At 42.2% G+C, this 16,829-nt stretch overlaps 1 protein-coding gene across 3 annotated transcripts in view; it reads left to right on the top strand.

Annotated features, from left to right (window-relative positions):
* The window catches only part of cep120 (centrosomal protein 120), a 130,156-nt gene that overhangs the window by 54,955 nt on the left and 58,372 nt on the right, over positions 1-16,829 (top strand). For 2 of the 3 annotated variants that reach the window (XM_068029921.1, XM_068029920.1), the window contains 3 exons: positions 9,852-10,001; positions 11,765-11,947; positions 15,536-15,632. In XM_068029921.1, coding sequence (XP_067886022.1) covers positions 9,852-10,001; positions 11,765-11,947; positions 15,536-15,632 — 430 coding nt within the window. The remainder of the gene's footprint in view (positions 1-9,851; positions 10,002-11,764; positions 11,948-15,535; positions 15,633-16,829) is intronic. The other variant, XM_068029922.1, reaches the window with a different exon arrangement.

The following is a 16,829-nucleotide window of genomic DNA, read 5'->3' as shown; positions in this document are numbered from 1 at the left end:
AAAGCTCCATAAAAGCTTAGTATTAACATCCCAAACTGTTTTATGTCCCTGGCTACAGACCTGAAGATCTCATTTATCTCCTTCATTGCTTGCACAGTAAGCTGATAGTTTCAGGTCACAGACCTGAAATGTTAACTCTGTTTCTCTCTCCACAGATGCTGTCAGACGTGCTGACTATTTCCAGCACTTTGTTTTTATTTTATTTGCAGCATCAGCAGCATTTTGCTTTTATAATTATGATGGTTGTTAAAGTTCAGTTACATTGCTAATCTAGTTTTTTTAAAACTCTACTCTAGTTGGTTAAACTCTTAAGCAGTCGGTGATTAAACTGCTTGACAGCATAGTGTGTGTGTATAGGAACATACGAACATAAGAATTAGGAGCAGGAGTAGGCCACTTGGGCCTGCTCTGCCATTTAACAAGATCATGGCTGATCTGATTGTAACCTCAACTCCACATTCCCGCCTATTCCCAATTAACCTTTCACCCCCTTGCTTATCAAGAACCTATCGACCTCTGCCTTCAAGATATTCGAACTCTGAATTCACTGCCTTTTGAGCAGGAGAGTTCCAAAGACTCACGACCATCTGAGAGAAAAAAATTCTCCTCTTGTCGTAAATGGGCGAGCACCTAATTTTTTAAACAGTACTAGTTCTAGAATCTCCCACAAGAGGGAAATATCCTTTCCACATCCACCCTGTCTAGACCCCTCAGAATCTTGTATGTTTCAATCAAGTCGCCTCTTACTCCTCTAAACTCCAGTGGATACAAGCCTAGCCTGCCCAATCTTTCCTCGACAACCTGCCCATTCTAGGTATTCTAGTAAACCTTCTCTGAACTGCTTCCAACACATATACATCCTTCCTTAAATATGGAAACCAAAACTGTACACAGTACTCCACATGTGGTCTCACCAATGCCCTGTATAACTGAAGTATTAGCTCCCTACTTGTGTATTCAATTCCCTTCGCAATAAACAGTAACTTTCTATTAGCTTTCCTAATTACGTAACCATTTGCAATTCAAGCACTAGGAAATCCAGATCCCTGTACATCTAAGCTCTCCAATCTCTCACCATTTAGATAATATGCTTCTTTTTTATTCTTCATGCCAAAATGGACAATTTCACATTTGCCAACTTTATACTCCATTTACCAGATCTTTGCCCACTCACTTAACCTATCTATATCCCTTTGTAGACTCCTAATGTCCTCTTCGCAATTTATTTTCCTGCCTATCTGTGTCATCAGCAAATTCAGCAACTGTACCTTCGGTCCCTTCATCCAAGTCATTTATATAAATTGTAAAAAGTGGAGGCCCAAGCATTGATCCCTGTGGCACACCACTCGTTGCATCTTGTCAACCACAAAATGACCCTTTGTTTTCTGTTAGCTAGCCAATCTTCTATCCATGCCAAAATATTACTCCCTACACCATGAGCTTTAATTTTTTGCAATAACCTTTGCTGTGGCACCTTATCATATGTCTTCTGGAAATCTAAGTATAATACATCCACCAGTTCCCCTTTATCCACAGCCCATGTAACTCCCTCAAAGAACTCCAATAAATTGGTTAAACACAATTTCCCTTTCACAAAATCATGTTGACTCTCCCTGATTACCTTGAATATTTCTAAGTACCCTGCTATAATGTCTTTAATAATAGCTTCATTTTCCCTATAACAGATGTTGAGCTAACTGGCCTGTAGATTCCTGCTTTCTGTCTCCCTCCCTTTTCGAATAAAGGAGTTACATTCGCTATTTTCCAATCTAATGGAAACTTCCCTGAATCTAGGGAATTTTGGAAAATTAAAACCAGCGTGTAAACTATCTCACTAGCCACTTCTTGTAACACCCTAGGATCAAGTCCATCAGGACCCAGGGACGTCAACCCGCAGCTCCAACAATTTGCTCAGTACCACTTCTCCGGTGATTGTAATTTTCTTGTGTTCCACCCTCCCTTCCATTTCATTACTTACAGCTACTACTGGGATGTTACTTGTATCCTCCAGGGTGAAGACCGATGCAAAATACCTGTTCGATTCATCTGGCATCTCCTTATTTTCCATTATTAATTTCCCAGACTCACTTTTTCTCTTGGACCAACGTTCACTTTGTTAACTCTTTTCTTTTTTAAATATCTGTAGAAACTCTTACTATCTGTCTTTATATTTCTAGCTAGCTTTCTCTCGTACTCTAGTTTTTCCTTCCTTATTAATCTTTTAGTCATTCTTTACTGTTCTTTATATTCTGTCCAATCTTCTAACCTGTCACCCATCTTTGTGCAATTATATGCTTTTTCTTTAATTTTGATACTATCTTTAACTTTTTTAGTTAACCATGGATGGTGGGTCCCTCCCCTTGGAATTTGTTTTCTCTCGTCGTAATGTATCTATGTATCTGGAATATCCCCTTAAATGTCGTCTTCTGCATCTCTATTATCCCTTAACCTAATTTGCCAGTTCATTTGAGCTAGCTCTGTTTTCATGCCCTCATAATTGTCCTTATTTAAATTTAAAATACTAGTCTTAGACCCACTCTTTTCCTCACATTGAATGTAAAATTCAGTCACCTTATGATCACTGCTGCTTAGGGGCACCTTCACTGAGGTCATGAATTAATCCTATCTCGTTGCACAATACCAGGTCTAGTATAGTCTGCCCTGTGGTTGGCTGCAGAACGTGGTGTTGTAAGAAACTATCCCGAAAACGTTCTGTGAACTCCTCATCTAGGCTACCTTTGCCTATCTAATTTTTCTAGTCTATATGTAGATTAAAATCTCCCATGATTATCGCCGTACCTTGCTAACGAGCTCCCATTATTTCTTCCTTTTATACCCCGTCCTACTGTGTGGTTACTGTTAGGGGACCAGTACACCATTCCCACAAGTGACTTCTTGCCTTTATAGTTTCTCATCTTGACCCAAACTGCTTCTACATCTTGGTTTCCTGAACTTAGGTCATCTCTCTCTATTGCAGTAATATTTCATTAATTAACAGAGCCACCCCTTCACCTTTTCTCAGCTTTCTGTCCTTCCTAAATGTCATATGCCCTTCAATATTCATGCCCCAATCTATGTCATCCTGCAGTCATGTCTCTGTAATGGCGATGATGGTACTTATTTATTTCTATTTGCGCTGTCAGTTCATCTGTTTTGTTTCGAATGCTACGTGCATTCAGATACAGAGCCTTTAGTTTTGTCTTTTTATTATTTTTGTAACCTCTAGCCTTATCGGCTGATTTACTCTTGGATTTGTATTCACTGTCCCTTCCTGTCATGGTCTGTTTATCATTTCCCATATTAAAACCTTTTTTGCCTAGTCACTTTCCCCAGTACTGGTGCCAGTGCCCCATGAACCGGAACCCACTTCTGCTATGCATTCATCTCTCTAATCTTATTTGCTGTATGCCAATTTGCACGTGGCTCAGGTAATAATCCAGAGATTATTGCCTTTGAGGTTTTGCTTCTTAATTTGGTGCCTTGCTCCTCATACTGACTATCCAGAACCTCTTTTCTTGTCCTGCCTATGTCATTGGTACCTACATGGAGCATGATGGCTGGGTCCTCCGCCTCCCACTGTAAGTTCCTATCCCGCCCTGAGCAGATGTGCTGAACCCTGGCATCAGTCAGGCAACACAGCCTTCTGGCCTCTTGCTCTTTGCTACAGAGAACAGTGTCATTTCCCCTCACTGTACTACCATTACTTTCCTTTTTGCCCCCCCTACTTGAACTACTTCCTGTACCATGGTGCCATGGTCAGTCTGCTCATCCAGCCTGCCGACCTTGCTTTTGTCCACACAGGTTTCAAGCACCACAAACCTGTTTGATAATTGTAAAGGCTGCCACTGCTCCGCTACTGTCTGCTCGGTCCCTTTACCGGCTTCACTCTCAGTCACATCCTCCTGTCCCTCACCACTGGCCAAAACAGACAATCCTATTCTAAGGGGTGTGACTGTTTTCTGAGACAAAGTGTCCAGGTACCTTTCTCCCTCCCTGATGTTGCACAGTGTCTGCAGTTCAGCTTCCAGATCAATAATCCTGATCTGCAATTCTTGTAGCTGCTTACACTTTCTGCAGACGTGTTTGTCTTGGATCGCGTTGGCATCCAGGCGATCCCACGTTCCGCAGCTGTGACACATCTGTTCTGCCTTTGTTACTTAAAAGTTGATTTGATTACTTTCTTAATTAATTTAGAATAATTCCTATACATACTACAATTTACTGTGCTTATTAAATGGTAGTACCACCTACAACGAAGAGTTATACGATTTTAATTACACAGATATGCGTATAGGTATTTATTTTCAAGTTTTAGTTCTTTTTATTTATAGATTGTCCCTAACTTCAGTATCCGAAGCTGGCTATTAACACACTGTCCCTTGCACTAAGCACTTACTGGCCAATCAACTTGCTAATTACTAAACTTTACTAATTGTAATAAAAGCTTACAATTATTGATAAATTACCTGAGTTTTGAAAGATATGAGCAAAATGCTCACCAGCCAATCAACTTGTGACTTTCCTGTGATGTCACACCTCGAGTTCCCATACTATTTTCATTTTCAGATTAAGTAAAATGTTGATCCAGATCTAAAAATGTTCCAACACAAAAGCAAAATACTGTGGATGTTGGAAATCTGAAGTAAAAACAGAAAATGCTAGAAAAACTAGCAGGTCAGGCAGCATCTGGTGTGGGTTTATGTTTCAGGTCAATGACCTTTCGTCAGAACTGGAAGAAATTAGAGATGTAACGGGTTTTAAGCAAGTACAGAGTGGGGTAGGGGGAGGGGTGCAGAGAACAAACTGGAAGGTTTGCGATAGCACGGAAGGAAGGAAAGATTAAATGACGAAAGGGATGATAGGCAAAAGGAGGTGCTTGTGGGCAAGTATTGAGACAAAAGATGCGTCTAAAGGAGGTGCACATAGCAGTAACAGAATCATTACCAACAGCAATACAAAAGCAAAATACTGCTGATGCTGGAATCTGAAATAGAGAGAATGTCGGAAATACTCGAACAATTCCGGCTGATGCTGCTAAGTACTGCAGTTGCTGCCTGACCTGATGAGCTGTTTTAGCATTTTCTCTTTTTATTTTGTTACCAACAGCTGCAGTGTGGTGGGCGGGGTGGGGGGAGGAAATGGGCGTAGTGGTTACCATCAGAAATTGTTGAACTCCATGAGTACGGAAGGATGTAAAATGCTTAATCAAAAGATGAGAACAGAAGTCAGAGTGTGTGTGTTGCATAGGATTAAATGACAGGAGACCAAAAACTGAGTGTCCCATGTGCAGACTGACTGGAGGAGTTCCCCAAAGCAATTATCCAATTTACGTTTAGTCTCCCCAATGTTAGGACCTCCTTGTGAGCAGAGGCTACATTATACTACTGTACCAGTTATTTGCTGTTTCACCTGGAAGGAGTATTTGGGGCCCAGGATGGCAGGAAGGGAGAAGATTAAAGGACAGGTATTGCATTTCCTGCATTTGCACGGGAACGTGCAGTGGGAAGGGGAGTGGGTGTTGGAGGTGATTGAAAAGCAGATATGGATATCGCGAAGGGAACAGTCCCATTGGAATGCTGGGAGGGGTATGTGTGTTTGGTGGTATCTTGCTGGAGGAGGGTGGCACAGGATGATCTGTTTGTTGACTCTGGAGGCTGGTGGGGTGAAAGGTGAAGACGAGGAGAACCTTATTGTGGTTCTGGGAGGGAGAAGGGGTGTGAGCAGAAATGCGGAAAATGGAATGGACATGGTTGAGGGGCCCTGTCAACCAGAGTAGAGGGAAATCCTTGATTGAGGAAAAGGGAAGACATATTGGAAATGCTGGTATGGAATTCGGCACTGTTCGAACATGTGCAGCGGAGAAACTGGGAGGAAGCAAAAAGTCCTTACAGGAAGAGGCTTGGGTGGAAGTGTAGTTAAGGCCTCTGGGAGTCAGTGGGATTATAAATCAGGACAAAAGCAAAATACTGCAGATACTGGAAATCTGAAATAAAACTAGAAAATGCTCATGAACTCAGCAGGTCAAGCAGCATCTATGGGGAGAGAAACAAATAACCTTTCAGATTGACCTTTCATCAGAACGGAAAAAAGTTAGAGATTTAACAGGTTTTAAGCAAGTACAGCGGCAGGGAAGAATAAATTAGAAGGTTTGTAATGAGGTGAAGGGCAGGAGAGATTGCATGACAAAAGGGACGATGGTGCAAGGCAAAAGGAGACGGTAATGGGACAAGTTAAAATGCAAAAGATGGGTCCAGAGGAGGTGTAAATGGGTAAAGCAGAATTATCACCTATTGCTGCCCAAAAATAATAAATTTTTTTTAAAAAGGGGCAGAGGTTTAAATCATAGAATCATGGAAAGTTTACGACACAGAAAGAGGCCACTTGGCCCATTGTGTCTGCGCCAGCCAAAGAATAAAAGTCACCCGGCCTAATCCCACCTTCCAGCATTTGGTTCGGAGCCCTGCAGGTTATGGCACTTGAGGTGCATATCCAGATACCTTTTAAATGAATTGAGGGTTTCTGCCTCTCCTACCCTGTCAGGCAGTGAGTTCCAGACCTTGACCACTCTCTGGGTGAAAAAATATCCTCATCTCCCCTCTGATCTTTGTACCAATCACTTTAAATTTATGCCACCCCTAGTCACTGATCTCTGTGCTAAGGTAAATAGGCCCTTCCAATCCACTTTATCCAGGCCCTTCACAATTTTGTACATCTCAATCAAATCTCAGCCTTCTCTGTTCCAAGGAGAACAACCCCAGCCTATCCCATCTTTACTCATAGCTGCATTTTTTTCAGTCCTGGCAACATCCTCGTAAATCTCCTCTGCGCTTTCTAGTGCAATTGTATTCTGTAATGAGGTGACCAGAACTGCACACATTACTCAAGTTGTGGCCTAGCCAATGATTTATGCAGTTCCAGCATAACCTCCCTGCTCTTGTATTCTATACCTCGACTAATAAAGGAAAGGGTTCCGTATGCCTTCTTAACCACCTTATTGATCTGTGTATCAAGCCTGTGTCCTCAGTACCTTGCTCTACGGCAGCGAGGCCTGGACAACGTATGTCAGCCAAGAGCGACGTCTCAATTCATTCCATCTTCGCTGCCTCTGGAGAATCTTTGGCATCAGGTGGCAGGACCGTATCTCCAACACAGAAGTCCTCGAGGCGGCCAACATCCCCAGATTATACACCCTACTGAATCAGCGGCACTTGAGATGGCTTGGCCATGTCAGCCGCATGGAAGATGGCAGGATCCCCAAAGACACATTGTACAGCGAGCTCGCCACTGGTATCAGACCCACCGGCCGTCCATGTCTCCGCTTTAAAGACGTCTGCAAACGCGACATGACGTCCTGTAACATTGATCACAAGTCTTGGGAGTCAGTTGCCAGTGATCGCCAGAGCTGCCGGGCAGCCATAAAGGCGGGGCTAAAGTGTGGCGAGTCGAAGAGACTTAGCAGTTGGCAGGAAAAAAGACAGAAGCACAAGGAGAGAGCCAACTGTGTAACAGCCCCGGCAACCAATTTTATCTGCAGCACCTGTGGAAGAGTCTGTCACTCTAGTATTGGCCTTTATAGCCACTCCAGGCGCTGCTCCACAAACCACTGACCATCTCCAGGCGCTTACCCATTGTCTCCTGAGACAAGGAGGCCAAAGAAGAAGCAGCAGATAGCACAAAAAGCAGGGGACCCAGTGCTGAGCCCTGTGGAACGCCACTGGAAACAGCCTTCCAGTTGCAAAATCACCAGTCAACACCCTTTGTTTCCTGCCACTGAGCCAATTTTTTGATCTACCTCGCTACGTTTCCCTGGGTCCCATGGGCTTTTTTATTTAACCAGTCTGCCATGTGGGACCTTGTCAAAAGCTTTGCTAAAATCCATGCAGACCACGTCAGCTGCACTACCCTCATCAATCCTCCTTGTTTGCTTGAAAAAATTCAATCAAGTTAATCAGACCTGACTAAAATCTGATATTGTTGAGGCAAAAGGGTAGGTGTTGCATTTCCTGCACTTGCATGGGCAGAAGAAGGGGTGTTGGAGCTGATTGAAGAGTGAACGATGGTCGGGCAGGGGCAGATCCCTTCAGAATGCTCGGAGAGGAGGGGATTATATGTTGAGTGGTCGCATTACACTGGGGGTGGTGGAAATGGCACTGGATGATCCATTGAATGTGGAGGCTGGTAGGGTGGAAGGTGAGGACAAAGGGAACCCGATTGTGGTTCTGGGTGGGAGGGAAAGGAGTGAGAGCAGCAGTGTGGGAATTAGAATGCACACGGTTGAGGACCTGGCTGACCACGGTGTAGGGGAGTCCTCAACTGAGGGAAAAGGAAGACCAGTTGTAAGTATTGTTGTGAAATTCTGCATCATCAGAACAGATGTGACTGAAAAGAATCCTGAGGGAAAGCAGGGTTGGAGGAAGTGTAATCAAGGTAGCTTGGGGAGTCTGTGGGCTTATGGTGGATATTCTGTTCCCTTTAACGAAGGCAGAAATCAAGGGAGAGAAGAGTCGGAGATAGAACATATGAAGTCGAGGAAAGGCTGGATAATTGGAAGAAAAGTTGATGAAATTTTCCAGTCCAGGGCGAGAGCAGGAAGCAGCACCGGTACTGTAATCAAAGTATCAGAAAAAGAGATGAGGGAAGGCACCCGAGTAGAACTGGGATGGAGAATGTTCTGCATATCCCACAAAAAGGCAGACATAGCAAGGACCAATGCCAGTTGCCATTGAACACCTTTTAACTTGGAGGGAGTTGGTGGAGTCAAAGGAGAAGTTTTTAAATGAGAACAAGTTCAGCCAGGCGGAGGATGGTAGTTGTGGATGGGAATTGGTTGGGCCTTCATTCAAGTGCGGAGCGCACTTAGGTCATGCGGGCAGTGGATGGAGGTGTAGAAGGGTCCATGGTGAAAGGGAGATGGTTAGAGACTGGAAGCTTAAAATTGCTGAGGGCATTGAAAAAGTCTCAGATGTTGGTGGGAAGAGACTGGGCAAGGGGAGAATAAGTAGATGAGATAGCAGAAAATCGATTCTTTGGGGCAAGAGCCAGGCTGAAACACTAGGTCTACCAGTGCAGTCCTGTTCGTGGATCTTGGGAAGGAGGGAGAAGCGGGCTGTGCTGGGTTGGGGGCCTGTGAAGTTGGAGACTGCGGGGGTGGGGAGCGATCTCCAGAGGAGACTAGGTCAATGGCAGTCTTGGAAGCGGTGGCGGTTTGGTGGTGAGGTCGTGATCCAGGGGAAGGGTGGAGGAATTGTCAGCATTGGTGTTCAACTTCTACTCGGTAGATGTCGGATCACCTGAGCTGCGTGATCCTGAACTTCCAGGCACCTGTCATTTAATTCTCTGCCCCACTCCCACTCTGATTTCTCTGTCCTCATCTTTCAGTTAGCAACTTTCCATCCTTCCAGTCTAAACATTGAATTCAACAATTTCAGATAAAAATCTCTCCCCTCATTTTTTTTTTTTCAGACAGTCGTGATTACTTGTTGCATTACCACTCCCTTTTGCCTTGCACCATGAATCCTTTTGCCATTTAATTTCTCCTGCATTCTACCTATCACAGACCTTCCCTTTTGTACTCTCCCTGCCCTCCCCACTCCTCCCTTTCCCTATACTTAAAACCTGTTAGAACTCTTAACTTTTTCCAGTTATATCACAGGGCTATTGACCTGAAATGTTAACTGTTTCTCTCTGCACAGATGCTGCCTGATCTGCTGAATTTTTCCAGCATTTCTGTTTTTATACTAAATATGAGTTCAGTTGAGAAATCTCTGGGTGCAAGTCTACTTATTTTCTACTGAAGGTACCATGGTATCCTAACTATGTTGGGCACTTTTTTCCTTTAATTTGCTGATCAGGTACTCCTACCCATTTTTTGGTACTGCAGCCCCAATCATGACGAATCCTCCAGTGGAAGTGAAGAAAAATATGGAAGTGATCTTTCCTCAATCATATTGTGCATTTGATTTTGCAGCACTACCTCATCAATTGCAAGATACCTTCTTCAGGTACCACTAACCAACATATATTTTAATGTGTTTTATTCTACCTCACATAATGATAAAGCTGCAAATTATGCTCCCCTTACCATTCTCTATATATATTTCTTTTGAGTTTCCAAAGGCATCTTGTTATACTGGTGAACATTTTTAGGTTGACTTAGTTTAATGAAAACTAATGGCTAGTTTTGACTTTAGTCTTGAAAAATATAATTTATATCCTAGTTTTGTTGGAATCCTGGAATGATGCAGTGCAGAGGGAGGCTATTGGGCCCATCATGTCTCTGCTGACTTTTTCAAAGAGCGATCCAATTAGTCCAACTCCCCTGCCCTTTCCCCATAGCCCCGCAAATTTTTCCTCTTCACGTACTTATCCACTTTCCGTTTGAAAATTAATATTGAATGTCTTCCATCACCGTTTCAGGCAGTACCTTTCAGATCATGACTCCTTACTACATAAGTCTCGTCATCCTGCCTCTAGTTATTTTGCCAATTACCTTAAATCTATGCCCGCAGGTTGCTGACCCTTATTTCACTGGAAATAGTTTTCTATTTACTCCAAAACCTGTCAAGATTCTGAACATTTCTATTAAATTTCTCTTTGACCGTCTGTGCTCTAAGGAGAACAATCTCAGTTTCTCTTGTCATTCCACATAACTTGAAGTCCTGTATCCTTAGTACCATTCTAGTAAATCTCTGTACCCTCACTAAGGATTGACATGCTTCGGAAAGTGTGCTATCCAGAATTGGACTGTTTATTCCAGCTGGGCCTAACTAGTGATTTATAAAAAAATTTAGCATAACTTCCTTGCTTTTGTACTCTACACCTTTATTTAAAAGACCAAGGATCCCGTCTGCTTTTTTAATAGTCTCTCAACTTGTCCTGCCACGTTCAAAGACCTGTATACGTACACCCCCAGGTCTCTATTCTTGTCCCTTTAAAATTATGCCATTTAGTTTATCTTGTGTCTCCTGATTCTTCCTACAAAATGCATTGTATCATACTTTTCTGCATTAAATTTTACCTGTCACGTGTGTGCCCATTTTATCAGTCCATGCCCTCTTGAAGTCTGTCCCTATTTTCCTCACTGTTTACTGCATTTTTGAGTTTTATGTTGTCTGCAGACTTTGAAATTATTCCCTGTATACCCATGACCAGCATATTGATACATATCAAAGGGAGCAGAGGTCCTAATACCGGCCCCTGGGAGAGACCACTGTATACTGTTTTTATGTCAAAAATGCCTTTTTTTTAATGTCAACTTCCTTTCCTTTCCTGGAGGTGTTAATTCCTTATTGGGGTAGTTTCATGCATTCCACTTTATCTTCTAGTAGCACACTCGAGTGATCATTTATTTATACATGAATCTTGACAAGTGTAGCTGGGCTGTTAAACATATGGGGCCCTGCCAGATGTACTTCTCCTTCCCCCCCCACCAATACACTCTGGCTCTCAATCTCTTTCACTCTCTAGAAGTAATTGAGTAACTATCAGAGAATCCTGGGCAATTTCCACTTCTGGTCACACCATCCAAAATTAACTAATTCAGCATAGATCAAGGAGTGAACCTGACCCTTGCCTTGCCTGTGTGGTTTAGTTATGAATTTGATGTGATTTATTTTGTTGTCTTAAAAAAATTAATTTCACATTCTAACTTTGTAATGTCATCTTTTGAACTTGGGCTTAAAGGAAGTGAGAAAATAAATGGAAGAAAACAAATATTGCAGGGTATAGTTGCTCTATATTTGAATTTGTTAAATTTTATTTTTAGGTTACCTTTGTTGGTTGAAGTGTGGCACAAAGACAAAATGACTAAAGATTTGCTGTTGGGAGTAGCAAGATTGAAATTGTCAAATGTTCTGACAGCAGAAAAGTCCCGCTTTTTAGGCCCTTCAGGGGATCATTGCTGGCGTCAGACCTACAGTGAGAGGATTCCAGTCGTAGCAGCACAAGGGCAAGTATGATTGTTGACATCGTACTGAAAATGATTAACGCAAGTCGTAATGCCTAATTCCCAAATCCTGTATGCATGTGTTATTATAGCTCAAGTTTTTTTAATTAAATACCATTTGCTTCCTGTGCTTGACTTTGACAGACAAGTGGAATAAATTGCAGCAATGTGTGTTTTTTTTTTTAAACCACTAAGCTTCTCCAACATAATCTCACCTCTGTCTCAAGATGTGCATTCCTATTTTTGTGCCACTGAATCTCTGAATGCCACTGGATTACTAGTTTGCTTCCCTGTTATCTACCAGCAATGTCAATTTGGCTTCCACAAAGTGTATTGTGCCAGTTTTTCTTATTTTTAGTAGCTTTAATCTTCAACGTGATTTGATTTGAGTCTTGGTGCATTATCTTTTGTATTTTACTAGACGCTTTGGAATTTTTCATGCCTTTGTACAGCACTTCATTTATATTCTTTTTCCTGGGTTTAATTTTGTCATATCTCCTAATTTCTTCATTCGCTTCGCAGGAGTCATAACTTAGTGCATCATAAAGTTCTGAGGAGTGCACAATGCCAATTGTTTGTGGACTTTTAACAAGTACCTTCCACTATCTTGAGTTAAGCTCTCTAGTTGGACCTAAAAAGTAGAATAAAGGCGGTGTCACACAGGGATAGCTAAGTCTAAAGAGCATTGTAAATAGGATTTGAACAAATTTTGGTGCCTCATCCTTACGACCTTGCTTAATAATTTCATTTTGGCGGTTCCTTATGATATATCTCAGCAAGCTCAAGGTCTTTGGAGATCAGGGTATCAAAGTCACCTGCCCCATAACCATTAGTGAAATTATTTAATTTAACTCATTTCAGAGTTTATGTTTAATTGGCTTAAGTTATATTAATGTGGATTGATGAACTGTGTTTGCCAGTACATGTACAACTCATGGTTGGATATAGAACCCATAGTAGTTTGCATTTCACTTAGTATGCTTGCTTCCTGCATGCCTTGCACTATTAGTTATCAAGGACCTACTACTTTTCAGGTTGTATGTTTTCATGATGTCTGTACTGGAGAATTGATTTACAGTCAAACCATGACTGGAAAAGGATCAAGTGTGAATGTCTGTCACTCATTGTGATATAATGGGCAGAATTGTACCGGCCCTGTGGAGGCAGGAACAAGGCTGGGGGCTGGTAAAATACCATGGAGCTATCTCAAGACAGCTCCCTGATGCAGTCCCACAGCTGGGGTAGTTGCCCGGCAGTGCGCAGGACGGCCACGGATGAGTACAGAGGATGAGGAACCTTTCTATGAAGAAGTTAAAAAGGAAAGCGGTGAAGAAAAATAAACCTTGTTTTTGTTTCTGTATCTGCATTTTGCTGGCAACGGAGCAGCCTCCTGTTGCATGGGGAGATTGCCAGCTTAATGGACACAGCTTTCTTGTGGCAGCCTATGGGGACCATTGGAGCCAAAAGCTCCAAACTGCACAGAGAGTTGTGAGCAGAAAAGGCAGGCCCCTCGGCCCAAATGATCCTCCTGGAGGGATTTCTTCTCCAATTGGCGGGGCCTTCCGCCCTTGCTCATTCAGAATTTTAAATTATACATATTCCCCAGGGTGCCTCAGCTTTGAGGTGCCCTGAGGTCTCCTGCCTGCTTCAATGTCACCTTTCCCAGTGGGGCTACCGAGCCTTCAGAGCTGCTGGCCCTCTCATTGGGACGGCAGTATTAGGAGCCCACCTGGTGTACTTAATTGGACAGCGGGCCTGGAGGCAGTCCATTTGGAGGCTACCTTCTGTAGAATTGCAGAGCTGGTCCTGCTGCAGGCAAGCTCGGGCTCGGGCCCGGGACCCCCATTTGTCTCGACATCAGGTTCCTGAAGCCTATGGCAAAATTCAGCTCAATGTTTCTAGTTCATATTCAGGAGAATTGCACAAGGGGGCAGTGCCCACAGACCTTTCCAATGATGCAGCTGCATGCTGGTTGTAGCTTGCTGGCTTATCAGCAAAAAGATCAGATCTGATATTCAAGGAAATGTGTGATCACATAACTTAGTACAATCTTTGAAATACTGTTAACATATTCTAAATTGGGGGGAATAAGCAGAAGACTAGCAATCCTGACTGGGGAGCAAAGAAATTGGCCAAGGATCCCACTTCAAGGAGCTCTGTTGGACACGAGGTCAGGTCTGGGTCTGCCTCCATGGTCCAATAGCCGACTGACATTTGTGTTTAACAGATAAAGCACGACTACTTGGCTGACGTGTTAGAGAGCTGTTAGAATCTGTGCAATGGTCTACTCCACGTTAGTCTAATTTAGTTCTGTCCTGTATGTGTCAGCAGTACTTGAAAAAGTTAATTTGGACTGATTCATGAATTTGGACATAAATTTGCATTTTGCCTGATACTCAGTTTGCTGAGGCAGGCATTAAGAGGACTAACTATTTTTGGAGGGTAAGTTGGGCTATAGAGTTTGACACTACAGATGAAGGAAATCTGTTTTGCCATGCAACAAAAATGGACTTTTGCCTTGTAAACTTCAAGAGTGCAAGAAATTTTAACCTGTCTGAACTTCAGCATCTTGAACTACTTAATTCTAAAATGGGGTTTGAAGATGGTGACATTATCATTGGAAAGTGTGTCTCTGTAGCCTGATATGAATTTTGAGGATTGTATGTTTATTTCGGGATTCCAGAATGTACTTGAAATTCCACAAAAGGGAATCAAGTACTTGCAATAGGATGCAACTGCTGGATTCAATCAACTGAGGTAGATACCACCTGCAGGGGTCACACTTTGGTGACCACCACATAGTTTCTTCCTGGGTGTGCTATACATCTGCAGAAGCTGTGCATGCCTAACTTGAAAATTCAAACACGAGCTTTTTGGTACACAAAAAGACTTGCAGAATAACTTCTGCTTCATTGTGCAAGGACAAGGTCTGCAATAAAGTAGAAAGAGTCTGGATAGACAGCAACAAAGTAGAGAGATTTTTTTAAAAAAAAGGTATTTTTAGATTTATCTATTTTGCTATGCAATATAACATTGGTGTTGTCAATACTTTTGTACTTTGTGAAGGGCACCTCACAGGTACAACATATCTGAGCAATGATATTTGCCACATGTATAATTCAATAACTAGATGATCATCCTTTGGGATCCAGATGGTTGTGTGTTGGGAAAACTTTTTTTGCATATTCATCTTGTATGAGAAATATATATAGATAAATGCTTCTCCATGTCTACTATTGGGAGAAAGGAAACAACGGGGGAAGTGTTAATTAAAATCTGAATACAGCTGAAAAAGGGCAGTTTCATTGTGACAGGAGTGTTGATGCATTATATTATTTTCACTGTATGAAAGATAGTTATATTATGAAGAGGGAGTTGATGCCATACATCTAAACTTTAGAAAATAAGGTACTGAAACCATAATGATAAAATTAGACCGCTGCAAGTAAGAGGGTCATTTGTGGAGTATTTTTGTCCCCCATTTACGGTAATCTTTCATTAATGTAGCATTTTTGAATTTGATGTGTGCGCTCTGAAAACTTACTTCATGAGGATAGTTGCTTATTTAAAACTATTCCACTGTTTAAACAGGCCAAGCAACAAAATTGCTGAACTGTATTGTTCCATGACCCTGGAGGATTATAATTTTGTGAAAACTCAACATATCACTGTGTCTGATTCTTCTCTGGTAAGCACATGGTATCCTTGCATAAATTCAGGCATGGATTTTTTGAAACAAAAAGTGCTGGAAATACTCAGCAGGTCTGGTAGCATCTGTGGAGAGAGAAGCAGAGTTAACATTTCAGGTCTGTGATCTTTTATCAGAACTGGCAAAGGTTAGCAAAAAATTAGCTTTTAAGCAAGTGAAGGGGAGGAGGGTGGAGGAGAGAACAAAGGGGAAGGTGTTTGATAGGGCAGGAGAGATTAAATAACAAAGCTGTCCTGGGACAAAGGCAAAGTGTGTGTTAATGCTTGTGGTGAAAGACAAAGCATTAGTCCAAAGAGACTGTTAATAGCAAACTAATGAGTAGCTCTAACTACATGAAAAGCAGGCACGTGGTTTAAAAAAAGGCAAGTCATTCTCTGAAGTTATTGAACTCTATGTTCAGTCAGCAAGACTGGAGGGTGCCTAATCGAAATATCAGCTGCTGCTCCTTGAGCTTGCGTTGATGTTCACTGGAACACTGGAGCAGGCCAAAGACAGAAATGTTGGCACGAGAGCAGGGGGAAGTGTTGAAATGGCAGGCAACCGGAAGCTCGGTGTCATGCTTTCGGACTGAGCGGAGGTGTTCAGCAAAGCGGTCACCCAATCTGTGTTTGGTCTCCCCAATGTAGAGGAGACTGCATTGTGAGCAGCGAATACAGTATACTAAATTGAAAGAAGTACAAGTAAAAATGGATTTTTTGATGATTAAGAAATGGATGTTTTGTTCTAAGTTTTGATCTGCGTTTGCTTAAATACTGCAGTATGAATGTTACCAACCTGGTTATATAAAGCTATGAAAATGTTTGATGTCTGATCTAAAATATAATTAATCATAATGTCTGAAAATTACACACAATAAATCTGATACGGTCACTATGTCTGTACCTTGCATTAAAGGTATCCATGAGAGTTGTAGGAGGCACGGTGCCTGACCCCTGAGAATTCTCAGTATCTGCTCTGTAAACTATGTTCCAAATTGCTCCCTACAAAGAGTATAGGAAACTTGAAAGGAGCTGAATGAGAGAAAGATAGTCAAAGTGAAGGAATCTACCTTGGTGGCTCAAGTAGCACACAAAAGAACAGCTGTCCCAAATATGGCAACTGTGCTAACTCTTGAAGAAAATCCTTTGACGCAATTGCAATATGATGCATGCACATAACCAAGTTACCTCATAAATC

Source organism: Heterodontus francisci, chromosome 4, assembly GCF_036365525.1.
Source record: "Heterodontus francisci isolate sHetFra1 chromosome 4, sHetFra1.hap1, whole genome shotgun sequence".
NCBI lineage: Eukaryota > Metazoa > Chordata > Chondrichthyes > Heterodontiformes > Heterodontidae > Heterodontus > Heterodontus francisci.
Note: the sequence above shows the minus strand (reverse complement) of the source record. Positions and strands in the feature narration are given on the sequence as shown.